The sequence below is a fragment of the Myotis daubentonii genome, chromosome 7 (genome assembly GCF_963259705.1).
Source record: "Myotis daubentonii chromosome 7, mMyoDau2.1, whole genome shotgun sequence".
NCBI classification, from domain to species: domain Eukaryota; kingdom Metazoa; phylum Chordata; class Mammalia; order Chiroptera; family Vespertilionidae; genus Myotis; species Myotis daubentonii.
Genome location: NC_081846.1, coordinates 53,883,913 through 53,899,990, shown reverse-complemented (window position 1 = coordinate 53,899,990; position 16,078 = coordinate 53,883,913). Strand labels below are relative to the sequence as shown.

At 34.2% G+C, this 16,078-nt stretch overlaps 1 protein-coding gene across 1 annotated transcript in view; it reads right to left on the bottom strand.

Moving 5' to 3' along the window:
- LOC132238850 (potassium voltage-gated channel subfamily H member 7) overlaps nt 1-13,988 on the bottom strand; it is a 146,774-nt gene extending 132,786 nt beyond the window's left edge. The window contains exon 1 of the mRNA XM_059704878.1: nt 13,855-13,988. Within this exon, the coding sequence (XP_059560861.1) occupies nt 13,855-13,951 (97 nt within the window). The 5' untranslated portion in view covers nt 13,952-13,988. The remainder of the gene's footprint in view (nt 1-13,854) is intronic.
- Between the last annotated feature and the right edge of the window lie 2,090 nt (nt 13,989-16,078).

The window sequence follows — 16,078 nt, the reverse complement described above, 5'->3', positions numbered from 1 at the left end:
CTCTCTTGTTTGTTACGTCAAGCATGCATTCTTTTATAAATTAAAAAAGGTAAAACTTCTGTCCTTAAAGAGAAATGAAAATATTAGAGAAAGCATCCAAATAATATTGTATAATTTAAAGATTTTCTAAGAATTGTCTGCAAGAAAATGCAGAGTTTCTAGTTTGTATTGCCAGCTTAGTAGCCTCAGTCCACATCAGCCATGCCTTTCCAATTACATGTCGCCATTCTAGTTAGTCAGTTGGTGTCTTTGGTTTACCTTCCTATATTCTCTGATGGTCAGGGGCACCACTTTCTTTAATATGTTTACTATGAATTTTTCCTCAGTGGATTGAAGGTGGTCTTAAAATGTGAAAGAACACTCAAAACTCATGAACTTTCCTACATTTTATTTGCATATGATCTTCTAGTGGATGTCTCATGCACACACATGTTTAATGATTCATAAATTTGTATCTCCAGCCTCGACCTCCTTTCTTAGGTCTAAAATTGCATATCTAAGGGCCTCATCAACAACTTCATTTAGAATTCTTAATGATACCTCAAAATCTCATAGAAAATTCAATCTCATGATCTATCTTTCCAAGCCCAGTCCTTTCTTTCAGTGAATAGCATCACAATCCACCTAATTCTATAAGCCTGTGACTTGAGACTCATTGTAGTTACTGTTCTCTCTTACCTTTATACCCTATATCTTATCAGTGTCCTAACTGTGTTCATTTAATCTCTGGAATATCTTTTTAATGATAGTCATAATAATCATTTTTACTTCTCTCATTTCCACTGCTCTCACTTTTGTCTAAGCTACTATAGGTTCATCTGATTTCTTGCAATTGATGCCAATTACGTTCCACATTGCATCATATTGTCCATCCTTTAAAAGATAGTTTTCTATCTTTTAAGAAAAAGTCACTTTTGATCACATAGACCAGCGGTTCTCAACCTGTGGGTCGTGACCCTTTGGGGGTCAAACGACCCTTTCACAGGGGTCGCCTAAGACCATCAGAAAACACATATAATTACATATTGTTTTTGTGATTAATCACTATGCTTTAATTATGTTCAATTTGTAACAATGAAATTGGGGGTCACCACAACATGAGGAACTGTATTAAAGGGTCGCGGCATTAGGAAGGTTGAGAACCGCTTGACATAGACTATGATCTAATATTTCACTGCTCCCAATAATTCCCTGCATTGGGAATAAAGGCAACCCTATCTCCGTTCTGCAGCTTCATCTTTCCTCCCTCACCCTCTAGGATCCAGTCCTGTGGACTTTATAATTCCTTCGGAGGCCTATGCTTCTTTCTAGGCTACCTTGTGTTGACAAATTTTACTCTTCCCACTTGATACATCCTTTAGGTTTTAGCTCCAAAGTTATTTCCTTTGGAAAATGTTTCCTTCCTTCTGAACTGGATTAGCATCCCCTTTATACCTTTCACCACAGTTCCCTAGTTATACACTTGTTGACTTTCTTATTTCTCTCCCTTAGTGGACTGTAGCCTCATAGACGAAGGGCCCTTGTCTGTTTTACTCACCAAACCCCAGCTCTGACGGGATGCTTGAGTTTAGTAAATAACTTTACACAAGCAGATGCCAAACTGAAAATGTGCTTTAATCTTTACTGTAGAAAAATCTTTACTGTAGAATATTTAATTGCTCTGACCAACTTAATTAGAGAATCTTAGCCTGCTGAAATTGTATTGACCCCTATTTACCAAAAAATGATTGATTGCATTGAACTTGGTAGCTAATGGAAATGGCGAACTGTATACTGTGTACTATAAACTTGATACAGCTCTTACTAGTATTGTAAATTTCATCTTTCTTCAGTGTTTATTAATTGCTACTATTCTGATTTTAGAGCAGGGGTGGGCAAACTTTTTTGACTCGAGGGCCACAATGGGTTCTTAAACTGGACCAGAGGGCCGGAACAAAAGCATGGATGGAGTGTTTGTGTGAACTAATATAAATTCAAAGTAAACATCATTACATAAAAGGGTATGGTCTTTTCTTTTTTTAGTTTTATTCATTTCAAACGGGCTGGATCCGGCCCGCGGGCAGTAGTTTGCCCACGGCTGTTTTAGAGCATACAAATGTTTTCAAACTCATCGTTATCTAGTGAATTTTATGAAAAATACCCGCTCAGAAAATTTTAAACCTAAATAGTTTAATTATTTATTGCACACTTTCATTTGTAAGCTAGTGGACACCTAATTAACAGTGTCAAATATAATTGAAATAAAATTGATCTTTCTGGTAGAAGACATGACACAATGCATAGACAAACCCCAAATATGTTGAACATTAAACTCATTTTTAAAATTTCAGTTTTTTCCATCACCATTTATCCCATTATGGTCTCTTCCACCTTCACCTATCCCCCTCCACCCATGAAATCACCCACTCTGTTGCTCATGTCCATGAGTTCTCTCTCTCTTTTTTCTTTTTTGCTCAATCCTTTTGCCCCCACCCAACCCAGCTGTCTGCCTGCTCTCTATCTATGAGCATTAAGCTGTTGATTAATAAAATGCAGAAGAGTAATGAATCCATACAAATGGGATTAAATGATAGCATATTACAATAACTGTTCTGCAGGCATTTTTACATAATTCTACTGACAATGTTTATATGCTCAAGTAAATTGGCAAGTTAAAAATTAGTGAACTGCATCAGAATCATTTGATTAGTTTTTAATGCACATGAAATTGAATAATAAAGCAGTTTACAAATCAATTCTGTAAGCTTATTATAATGGCCTGAAGGTCAATGCCTATTTTTATTCATTTTTCATCACTTACATTACTCCCTTCTTTTAAAGACAATTCACTGCCTTTCTTAAATAATGATCACACAAGGCATGTAGTTTGCTCATACAGTTTAGTGATGTACAAGGTGGTACAGATGGTTTCTTCTGCATCACTGGGTTAATATGACCATGTTATATTGTATTACAGATTTAGTTGTCTAACTGTCGTTCATCCGGAAAGAATACACATTGAGAATTTTGCTTAGTGCTGGCACTTTCAAGCATGAAATAGAAAACACTAAATGAGTGTAGTCCTGTTAGGATCTTAACACTGAAAAACATCCTCGTAAGTCAAGTCTTCAGATTTCACTACATATGTATTCTAACTTGAATAGCTAAAATAGATACAGTTAGCCTATTTACTAAAATGTTCAATAAATCTGAAATCAGAATAGCTGAATATGTTTTTACACATGTTTTACACATTCTCCAAAATAAATATAAGCACTGATAAACTACTTGTATGAATATAATTTTGCTTAAATACACCACTTTCATATAAGAAGATATATAGTTTCTGATATACATGAACTTATAAGTAACAATTATGACAAGGTCTTTCTCTGGAGCTGCTAAATATAAGTTAGAAGCTGCATCTTCATGTATCCTGTGTCATATTGAACTAAGAGCTTCTCAACCAAGAAGGCACATTGATATTCCCCTTGTCTTTTGCTTTGAGAACTCTAGAATTATGACTTTAACCAAATATGGAAAGATATGAAATACTTGGCCCACAGTCAAATAAGAAATCAGGGTAAAGTCAGAATAAAACAGTAGTTTCCCTGATTTAATTTCAGTTTATTCAAGATTTGCTGTTTTTTTTTTTTGACTATGAATATCCACCTGAGAATCTAATTAGAATCATAACTCTCTTTTCTAAATAAATGTAGATAAATACATACCCACAATTTTATTTATTATCTCAGAGATTGAATAAGGACCTCCTCCCCTTTCCCAAACCAAAATCCTTCTATTAACCTCCCTAGAATCTCCTAGGATTAGTTGACTGTTAATATTACTTCCAGTTTTGACTTACTTTGCTTATATCTTTGTGCTAATGAAAGTTCTCACAAAATTATAACAATCAAATCTATCCTCTCTCCTGTGGTAATGGGACTTTAGAAAATGGTTTTGCTAAACACTCCCCAATTGAAAATATCTCATTAATCTGAACTGTTCATTCATTCTCTCTCTCTCTCTCTCTCTCTCTCTCTCTCTCTCTCTCTCTCTCCCCCCCTGCCACCCCCTCTCAGAGCTGGTTCTCATCTAGTGAATTTGGAAGAAAACTATTGCACCAATTTGACTACAAACAATTTTTCTATTAGGATTATACCTAGGAATGTTAGACATAACATTGAGAGGCACTGCTTCCCACCTGGCCAGGTCATCATGAGAGTAAGAAGCAGGAAATGCAGGTGTGGGAGAAGGGAGATAAGACAGCCAGGATGGGGCAATGGACTGCTTTTAGCCACCCAAGGTTGTAATCCCTAGTGAGGAGGGAGTGGTAATGAAAGCAAACACACCAGTGTTATTAGTATATAGACTTCACTAGGTTTCAGTGTGATAACTGCTGAATAAATCAATGTATGATTTATAATAACCATTACTTTGTTTCTCTTCAATTGATTTCTTCCTTTTCCAAATGCCAAGTTAAACAATCCATTCAAATTGCGTGAAAATAATAACATGTTTGCCTAGACTGACTCAAAATGACCGGGTGTTTATAATATTGACAGGGATTCTCTTCGTAGGATATTCTAAATACAAATGGAACAAGCATTACTCAAATGTTGTATGACTAGGGCCTCGGCCTGATTTGGGGGTTGCTAAGTAACAAAAGCTTCCAAATGATATACATATGGGGAGGGACTCTGGTGTGGATATGCTAATTTAAGTGATCATTAACATTCATTGTTAATGAAGAGATAATGCGTACTGATTTTCCTCTACTAGCAACTTTCTTGATCTTAAAAATATAATTTTGCCCAAATCCCAGGGAGAAACATGACATAAAATCAATTGTAACCTATGACTGAACTTTTCCCAGATTTCCATTAGCAGCCATGCCATGGTTCATTTTGCTATATTCAATATAATCTTTAAAAAGAGGTGACTTTCAAACACATAATAGAAAACATAGCAATGTTGTAAAACCTTTAATTAAATTCATGTGAATATTAGATTGTTTCTAGGTAATGCTTGTTGAGAGAGAAACTATATTAATACTAGAGGCCTGGTGCACAGCATTCGTGCACTGTAGTGGGGGGGTCCCTCAGCCTGGCCTGTGCCCTCCTGCAGTCTGGGACACATTGGGGGATGTCCGCCTTCCAGCTTAGACCCATGTGAGCCTAAGCCAGCAGGCGGACATCCACCCAGGGGTCCTTAGCGCTGCTGTGGAGGCAGGAGAGGCTTCCGCTACCACTGCTGTGCTCACCAGCTGTGAGCCCGGCTTCTGGCTGAGAGGCACTCCTCCTGTGGGAGCAGCGATCAGCCAGAAACGGAGCTCGCTGCTCCTTAGTGCTGCCTCAGAGGCAGGAGAGGATCCCGCCACTGCCGCTGAGCTCGCCAGCCATGAGCCCGGCTTCTGGCCTAGCAGTGCTCCCCCTGTGGGAGCGCACTGACCACCAGGGGGCAGCTCCTGCATTGAGCGTCTGCCCCTAGGTGGTCAGTGTGGGTCATAGGGACTAGTCGTTCCACTGTTCAGTTGATTTTCATATTAGCCTTTTATTATATAGGATACCAGCTTTTCATCTTTGAATTAAAGGATGACTTTCAGCTCCAATGGAGAATCATAAAAACACTATGAATGCCTTTTTATGAACCAGCTATTTAGAAAATTTATTTGTTCCTGAGCTTGAGGTGTGAAAATTGAGATACAAATTTGAGGGAGTAATGCAGCTATTCAGGAAAAGACATATTTTATGTGTTAATTATTCAAAATGTTGAGTCCAAATCATAGAAATAAATTTTTAAGGCTAAAATTAGCCAGATAATTCCCTAAATTATCAACTTTATTCTGTGTGTGGAGACAGCTTCAGTCAAAGCTTTTAGAGTAATTCAAACTTTTATTTTAGTAAGGATGAAAGTAAAGTTCTTCTTTGATTTGGGGAAGTATAATTTTAATCATTTGAAAGGTAATTAAAGATAATTATAGTACCTTAATAAGATTAAATATAAAGCTCCCTTTTGAAAATTACTGAGAGAATAACAAATGATAGAAATTTAACTTTATTTTGCTAAATTTTTACATTTTGTTTTACTTAAAATTTATCTTTATAATTTTATATAAACATTAATTAAGTTAGTCCAGTAGTTTCCAAAATTTAGTGGGTATTAGAATGATCTAAAAAGTTTGTTAAAACATGGATTATTGAATTTCTCTATTTCTTAATCAGCTGTTCTGGTGTAAGGCCCATGAACCTGTATCTCAAACATGTTGCAGGGTGATGCTGATGGTCTCACACTTAGAGAGCCACTGAGTTAGACAATCTGGCTAGTGCTGATTCAATAGGAAAAAAAACACACCAAACCCCTAATTACTCAATGTAATAATAATATTCATTCATTTATATGTTATATGAATAAGTATTAGGTACACACTATTTATAAAATGGGGATAACTGCATGAATTAGAGCTGAACAAGGTAAAAACAGAATGAATTCATTTTTTGTTTAGAAGTATATTGGTAAATTAATATTTTTAAAATTTAAGATGGGTTTTCTGTGGAAGGCAGTATGTAGTTACCTAAACAATTAAAAATGGAACTGCCTATGACCCAGCAATTCCACTTCTGGGAATGTAACTGAGGAAATCCCAAACACTAATTTCGAAGAATATATGCACCCCCATGTTCACTGCAGCATAATTTACAATGGCCAAGATTTGGAAGCAGCCCGAGTGCCCATCAGTAGATGAGTGGGTTAAAAATCTGTGGTACATATATACAGTGGAATACTACTCAGCTGTAAAGAAGGAACTCTTGCTCTGCCTGGGTGCTCAGTTGGTTAAAGTGTGGTCCCGTACAACAAAAGGTGGCAAATTCTTTTGATTCCTGGTCAGGGCACATACCTAGGTTGCGAGTTTAATCCCTGGTTGTGGCAAATACGGAAGGCAACTATAGATGTTTCTCTCTCATCTCTCTCTCACTGTCTCTCTCTCTCTCTGACTCTCTCCCTCCCTCCCTCTCTCAAAATCAATAAAAACATATCCTCAGGTGAGGATTAATTAAAAAAAAAAGAAGGAAATCTTACCCTTTGGGGAGAGCATGGATGGACCTAGAGAGCATTATCCTAAGTGAAATAATCCAGGCAGAGAAAGACAAATATCAAAATACCTCAAGATCTCACTTATATGTGGAATCTAATCAAAATAGACTAACAAACAAATTTAGAAAAAAATAAATTTTCTCAATCTCCCTTGATAAATTGTTGTTGTTAATCCTCACAGGAGGATATTTTTTACATTGATTTTTAGAGTACTGGAAGGTGGAGAGAGAGAGAGAGAGACATCTTTGTGAAAGAGACACATTGATTGGTTGCCTCCAGCACGCCTGCAACCCTTCTGTGTGTGGGGCCCATACACTAACCACTGAGCATGCTGGCCAGGTCCTTTGAGAAATTTTTAATAAATTAAAGCGTGTGTGTGTGTGTGTGTGTGTGTGTGAGAGAGAGAGAGAGAGAGAGAGAGAGAGAGAGAGAGAGAGAGAGAAATGGACTGGTGATTCTAGATTCCTGGTATGAAAACTCAAATATACTTGTGAATAATATAATATGAAGCTTAAAAAGTATTTCAGTTAAAATACTAAAAGCAGCATTTTCTTAAACTTGACAATAATTAACTTTGAAATTAATTGTGTAAGCTAAAACACATAATTTGGTTATTTTCAACATTGTACAAATATATTAGAACCAGAGAGATAGAAAGAGAGAGAGAGAGAGAGAGAGAGAGAGAGAGAGAGAGAGAGAGAGAGAAAGAGAACTTTTCCCATTAGTATTATTTCCTTTAGATGTGGTTTCCTTTCAGTTATTAAAATAAACAACAAACAAACAAAATAATCACACAATTTTCTTTGTTAGTCTGTATCATTTCTACTTTTTAGATTGTGGAGTTTTTACAGAAACAATCGAGATAAAAAAATTAACTATATCTGTTGCTTGGTATTTATATTTATTACATAGCAATTTGTTCACTCAATTGTGCAGTATTTATCAGTTTGATAGATATACCTATCAAAACAGTACTCTCCATTGTACTTGCTTCACTCTAGGGACATAAGTCATCTATATGTGACTGATCCTATATCCTTGACAAAGAATAAGTTTGTGAAAAATTAGTTCTTCCTAGAGAAAGCTCTTCATGTTTCCTGTGAACCCTGAAACTATTTGTCCTGAGAAATGATCCACCACTCCTTTTAGTACAAAGCAAGTTTATAGGTTTTGAGAACTTAGTAAGCCCCATGTATCATAGTCCCTTTTTATGATCCATCTTTTCTATTGTGCATTTAGGTCCTTTTCTTTTATTTAATATTCTCAATTTAATACTTCACTTCTTTTTCATTTTTGTTTCTTGTGTTGTTAGTTCACATTTTTTTTTCTTTATTTTGTCTACAATTCAGGAGAGGCATTCAAATATACAGAAACTCCCATGTTCTCAGTTGCCTTTTCTCTATTACTCTCATTTAAATCCCACCACTTGGGGGCACATACTATAGACAAATACACACTCCTTATTTAGATTATACACTAAATATTTTGAAGATAAGATGTTTCTGGAAAAAAAAAGATGTCTCTACATTTAATTTTCTTAAATGTATTGATTGATTGATTGATTGATTGATTGAGGTATTACATACGTGTCCTTATAGCCCCATCGCCCTCTCACCCTCCCGCTCATGCCCTCACCCCCCTAGTGTCTGTGTCCATTGGTTATGCTTATATGCATGCATACAAGTCCTTTGGTTGATCTCTCTCCCTTTTTGTTTGTTTATTGTCTGTCCATCCTTGGAAAAACAATGTTGGAAATAGCCAATGCAATTAATCAGTTCTACTAAGTTATACTTGAAGAAAAAAAATCAGTAGGAGTTACCAAAGATCAGACATAATAAAAAGTAGGAATTGTATCATATAAGAATTACCAAGCTTAATTTGTCTCTCTTTCACTTTTCTGCTTGATCTAACAATCAACTTCTCAAAACCTGACACCAAATAAAAGGAAATGTAGAGCGTATAATGATAGAAGCGTGTAATCTAAACCCAGTTTACTGGTTGTAAGTAATGGGCCTTTGTAATGCTCTGGAAACAGTTCTACCTGCATATCTGTACTCTCTTCAATAATTCCCTTAGGATTGACAGCTGCAGTGTGGGGAAACCGTTCATGTTCACAACATAAGAAATGATCTCAGCTGAATACGCTCTCACTTGCACATGAGGTGCTATTTTAGTCACAGTGTAGAGTAGCATAGATAATGTATTATATTCTGGGAGGCTACTGTATAGATTATCTTCCATTTGAGATCAAAGTTTCAATTCTCCATTTACATTTTAGTTTGAAATGAATGCTTTCTTTATTAAAAAAGTATCTTCTCTCTGCCATTCTGCTGATACAACTTTCCCTTTTTCATGTCCATCCAATTTGATGAACGATGCCAGACAACCACTTTATGGAAAAAAATAAAGAATTTGTGAAGATGATGAATAAGTAAAACTAGGCATCCCATGAGACAAATTACCTTGTTGACATTTATGACCAAAATACAGGCTGACTTTACCTTAAGTATACTCTCAGGAATCATTCAATGATGACTGAATTTGTTAGTGAGAAAATAAAGAAATCAAAATAGTCATCAGCTTAAAAGAATAAGACTTTGGTATCACAATGTTTTTTATGGTACTTTCATTTCTAAATACATCACTTGGGAAATTGACAAATTAATGATTTTGATAGAGAATTTCCCCTAAAAGTAATATTGTTCAGAGTAAAATATTCAGAATATTAGAATCATATTATATTAAAATATTTTTCCCAACATTGCTTTAACAGAATATTGTACTGTCACTTAGATATAACTAAGAAAGTAAGTGGTATTGTAAAAATTCTCAGTTGATGTACATGTGATCTAGCATTATACTTAGGTTTACAACAATGAATTTTGAAAATGTGGTTTTTAATTTTTATATATATTGATTTATTTGAATTTATATAAAGTATAACAGATTTTTAAAAATATTAAGTTTTGCGATAAGGCTTTCATCTTCCCACAGACAATGACAGATACCTAAATGCCAATTTTCTCAGGGATTCTCCTAAAAATCATAAAGGTCAATAGGGAGTCAAATAAAAATACCCATAAACTATGCCTAAAGAATAATTAGAGAAAGAGACATTACCAACTTTAATTTACATGTAAGCAGGGAAATAAATGTTCGAAACCAGCAGAACTGGCTCAGGAGAGCACACTGCAATAGCGTTGGGCAGAAAATAAGTGGAAAGGGGGAATACCCAAGTCTCCTCGGAGAGGGTGGAAGACATATCGGTAGTTTTACTCTCAGAAGAGGGCTGCCCCTGAGTAAGAAATGCTGAAAGCAGGCTAGTGACCCGAATGAACAGAGCGCTGGTTACTAGAGAGACAATTGAAAGTGGCTTGGAAAGTGCACAAGACCCCAGAGAGTAGTCTCAGAAAAGCGTTACTTCTTGGAGAGGTGGGGGAAACCTCAAAGGTGGAATTGTCCCTTGGGGAGAGAGAAACAAAGAGGCAGCTGAATATAAGGTCCCTTTACTGATATAAAAGGAAAAGTAACAATTAATAAACCAATAAAGTCCAGCCAATAAACCAATAAATCAGTGGATGAGCATCGACCTATGAACCAGGAGGTCACAGTTCGATTCCTGGTCAGGGCACATGCCTGGGTTGGGGGCTCGATCCCCAGTATGAGGCGTGCAGGAGGCAGCTAATCAATGATTCTCTCTCATCATTGATGTTTCTCTCTCTCCCTCTCTCTTCCTCTCTGAAATCAATAAAAATATTTTTAAAAATAAACCAATAACTATTAGTTCTTTGGAAAGAAAAGTACTAATAAAAAATTTAGATGGAGGAAACAAACAAAAAAACGGAGAACTGTCACAAAGGAAATAACTGTAGAAACAAAAAAATACTTAAGCATATTATAAAAGACTACTTTGAATAATTCTATTAAAATAAAATTTTAAAGTCTACATGAATAATTTCTAGAAAATAAAATTTAACAAAATTAATACTGGCTGAGGTGAATAATTTGACTAGACCAATCTCTGGAGGAAGAACAAAACAAAAGCAAAAACAACAAACTTGTTCAAAAGCTACTACACTGATAAGTACTGGGCCTAGACCAGTGGTCAGCAAACCATGGCTCGTGAACCACGTGCGGCTCTTTGGCCCCTTGAGTGTGGCTCTTCCACAAAATGCCACGTGCGGGCACGCACATATAGTGCAAAGTTGACTTAAAACTTTAAGTAAAGTTTATTAAGTTAATTTTAGGGAACGTTGTGGAGTGAAAGAAGATGTAGTGTTGAGGACTGAGAAAGGTATGTTGAGGTGGTTTGGACATATAGGGAGGATGAACGAAAGGAGATAGACGAAACAAGTATACAAGACGAGTGTGGATGGGAGAGTTGGAAGGGATCGACCCCAGCAAATGTACCTCAATCAGATTGAGGACGTTTTTTTAGCAAAGGCCAGCTTAGGACCACCCTAATTAAGTAAATAACAATGTACCCACTATATAGTTTAAGCTTAAAAAATTTGGCTCTCAAAAGAAATTTCAGTCATTGTACTGTTGATATTTGGCTCTGTTGACTAATGAGTTTGCTGACCACTGGCCTAGATCATTTCACAGAAGAATGAAACTTAACTTTTGAATCTAGATAATACCCAAACTATTTAAAGAGTTCTGTAGCATAAAAAATAAGAGAAGAAACTCCAGATTATTTTTTTAAAGAATTATAACATTGATATAAATATCTATGAAATTGTACATACACACAAAACATTACAGAATCCCTAATGAATATCAATGCAATAATTCTAAATTCATTTTAGATGAAGTTATTCAACAGCATATTACAAATAAAGTTCATCATGTCCAAATGTGGTTCCTTTTAGAGATACAAGTATGATTTCACATTAATAAACTTCATTTATAAAATTTACCATAAAAATAAGAGTGCACTCATTTCGACAGATCTTGAAAGGCAATTTACAAATTTCGGCACCCATTCTTAATAAATATGTCAGTGGAGACTATCTTAAAATTATAAAACACTTACAACATAGTCCACATGCCATCATTTCAATTAATTGGGAACACTGATGACGTGCACATAAATTTAGGAATTAGGCAAGATGCTCACCGACAACTTCTTTTTAGTGATATGTCGGAGGGAATAGCCAGTGCAATTAGAAAAGAGAAACTACAGTATTAGATGCATAAGAGTTGGAAAGGTAAAGCAATCTCTGAGAGTCAATGTATAGGCCACTTGCAAACTAAGACACGTCACTAAGAGAGTAGAATATAAAATGAACCTACTCAAAAAATCTGTAGCCTTAAAAATACGAAAGCGAAGATTCTATTTATAATAGCTGCAACAAAATAGTTAAATGTCAAGTAGCAAACAAAACAATGAGGAAATTTTTTATAGCACTCCTAAAAACACAAATTTAGACTTAAAAATGAAAATACATAAAATACAATTTTGCATAGAATGACTCAATATTATAAAGATTTTAAATTCCTTCAAATTAATTTATAAAGGTAATGTGAATTTAATAAAAATATCAAAAGGAATTTTTTCTATCTAGATATGTTGTTTCTAAAGTTCATCTACAGTGTTAAGCAAGAAATAACTCCAAACCCCTAAAAATTAATATCAAAAAGAGCGTTTCATGTCAGATATTTAAAAATGTGTTATTCTGAAGGATAAATAGACCAACAGACGGAATAAAGTTGAGAAGTGGATGAAAGTGCACAGGAAGTTTAGTATGTGATAAAGGTGGCATTTGAAATTCCTGGTAAAAAGATAGATTTTCTAATCAATAAAAAAGTACAGCCATTGATTAAATGATAAATTAAATTGATACCATGCACTATAAAACGAGCGAAACTTAAGTGTACTAGAGATCCTAAAATATAAAACCAAACAATTTCTAGACTTAGAATAAATTTAGTTACAACGTAGAAATGGTTAAAGCTTTTCTACTATGACTTAAGATTCAGAATCAACAAGGAAAAATGTTGATAAATTTAGCCAAATTAACAAAAATTGCTTTTGCATGGCAAAAATCAGGAAAAAAAGATAAAAAACAATGTATTTGCTGCAGAAGTGATTTGTAACTGATTCTAAAATTTGAAAGAACAACAAAAAAAAGCAATAATGTATGTAAGAAATAGTTGACAGGAAAAATGTTTGTAGTGCTTAAATATATGAGCATCACTCATAATAACAGAAATGTAAACTAAATTAATTGAGATACTACTTACCTAGCATAATGACAAAAATCAAGAAGGCTGACTCACTCTGTTAGTATTGCTTTGGGGAAAATGTCTACCATACTGCTTGTAATAGTGCAAAATGGTTGAAACCATAAGGAGGGGAGTTTGGCAGTATCTAAAAAGATTACATATGCATCTACACTTTGACCCAGGAATCCCACATATAAAACCTAACCTAAAGATGCTTCATCCAAAAATCTACACATACACTTATGAAAATATATATGCACAATTCATTCTGGCATTAATCGTAGTAGCCAAAGTTTGCAACAGCCTAAATGTCCCTCAGTAGGGGATTGGTTGAATTTACCATGGTATATACAAGTCAAATGGCTTTGAAAGCAGCTGATTGATTCTGTAAGGCACCAAAGTAAAATTTCAGCTATGGCTTTTTAAAATAGAAAGTTAGTTTACTTAAAAAGTAAACTTATTTTGAGAACTGAAATAGTAAATGAAGAATGTATTAAAATATTTATAACAGCAGAATAACAAGAACATTATGTACACATTACTTTTACTTACGGTTGATAGTTTTGACTGGTAATATTGGGTTTACCCTCTCTGGGGAAGCAGCATTTTCCTCATCTGTCACATATTCAAAGTTAATGATGAACATCATAGCCACACCCTCTTGATTTTTCACTGGAATTATGTGTGTGTTACAAATGAAAGTGGACCCTGAGGAAATGAAAGACGAGCGTTAGGTTAAAAATATGCCAACATTTTGAAGTATCGTCATGTTAAAATTTTAATAAAGCCGTATAGAATTTTCTCTTACATGATAATTGAAATTAAATTAAAAAATCTTTGATTTTCTTCTTATTGCACATGCTTTTATTGCAATAAATAATGCAGTTATATGTTAAGCCACATCACGGATTTGCACAACCTTGGTTCTTTCCTTCCCCAGGGTAGCTGGTACACTAACCTCATATACATTTCTCCCCACCCCCAATTTTTACTATAACTAAATACTAAGTATCATTCCATAAAAAACTGCATTATTTTCTATTTTAAAAGATTATAGGAATGGTACATGCATGTTATTTACAATTGGTATATTTTTCAATTACAGTTTATATTCAATATTATTTTATATTAGTTTCAGGTGTACAACATAGTGGTTAGACATTTATATAATTTACAAAATAACCCCCCAATAAGTGTAGAACCCACCTGGCACTATACATACTTATAATCTAAGTAACTATATTTCCTATGCTGTACTTTACATTTCCATGAGTATTTTGCAACTATCAATTTGCACTTCTTAAAAAAATACTTGATTTTTTAATTTCATATTTTATTCAATATATACTAACTTAAAATATGCACAAAATGTGTCAGAAAGTATTCACAGGCAAATTCAGGTACTATGTTATGGAATAACAGAATATGAATGCTCATTTGTTTCACCCCCAATAAGTCAGACAGACTATAAAAATTAGTATATGGAAAAAGAAATATTTTTAAACTTTCTAGAAAAAATTCTTAGCCTTTCCTTATATATTTTGCTTAAATCTGAATTTATACAAAATATGTGTATAAACAATAAAGATAACTCCTTTTGTGCCATTCTAATTTTAGCATCAAAGGAATTATTTCCTTTTTCTCATTTACTTTCTTGGGAATAATCCAGTAGATTATTGACTCTCACATATGTTCCAATAATTGTTTCTTTTTTTGTGCAAAATTCCCAATGCCCTAATTATAATAATTTTATTTGATTTGTAACCTGTCAGCAAATGGGAACAAAATTTTGTCTATGTTATTGTTTTAATTTGATCCCTTCAACCAAAAAGTTGAAATTCTTTGATAAAAACAATTATAGGGATAATTAGATATATTATTAGGATTATCCAGAAATTACCAAACGGATGACTCAGTTTACAATCAACTAGTACCACCCATCCTTGAAGAGAAAACCCAAGATTCACGATTTAGAGAATATAGCCAAGAAAGTGACTTCCTTTAAATCAATTGAATTCTGACTGTCTTCTTGAGTCTGACTTTTCAAATTAAGTATAACCTCAAAGCAGGTTCTTCATAATTGCAAGATCTAAATATTTTTTATTGAGATATAATTAAAGTATAACATTATACATATTGGTTTCAGGTATATAACATAATTATTCAATATCTGTATACGTTGTGAAATGATCTCCACCATCTAGTTAACATCTGTCACCAAATAGCTATATTTTTCCTTTTTGTTCTTGTGATGAGGACTTTTAAGATCTGCTCTCTTAGCAACGTTTAGATTTGCAATATGGTATTATTATTAAATACAGTATATAGTTACCATGCTGTATATTACATTCCATTATTTATTTATTTTATAGCTGAAAGTTTGTACCTTTTGACCCCCTTTTCCTATTTGTTTATCCCTTGCACCCCCTTCCCTGGCAACCACCAATCTGTTCTCTGTGTCTATGAGCTTTTTATTGGTTGTTGTTACTGTTTGTTTATTTTGTTTGTTAGAGTCCACATGTGAGATCATATGGTATTTGTCTTTGTCTGACTTATTTCACTTAACATAATGCCCTCAAGATCTTGAATAATTTTTTTAGTCATGGTGACAGAAATCTCACAGGTTAGGGATTCAAAAGTATTGTATGTTTAAAATGCAAAAACTTCAGAAAGAGTTCTCATTCAAGTAATAGTGTATATTTTGATTGCCTTTATTTTTTTCACATTTTTAATTCGATTCATTGGGGTGACATTGGTTAATAAACTGATATAGGTT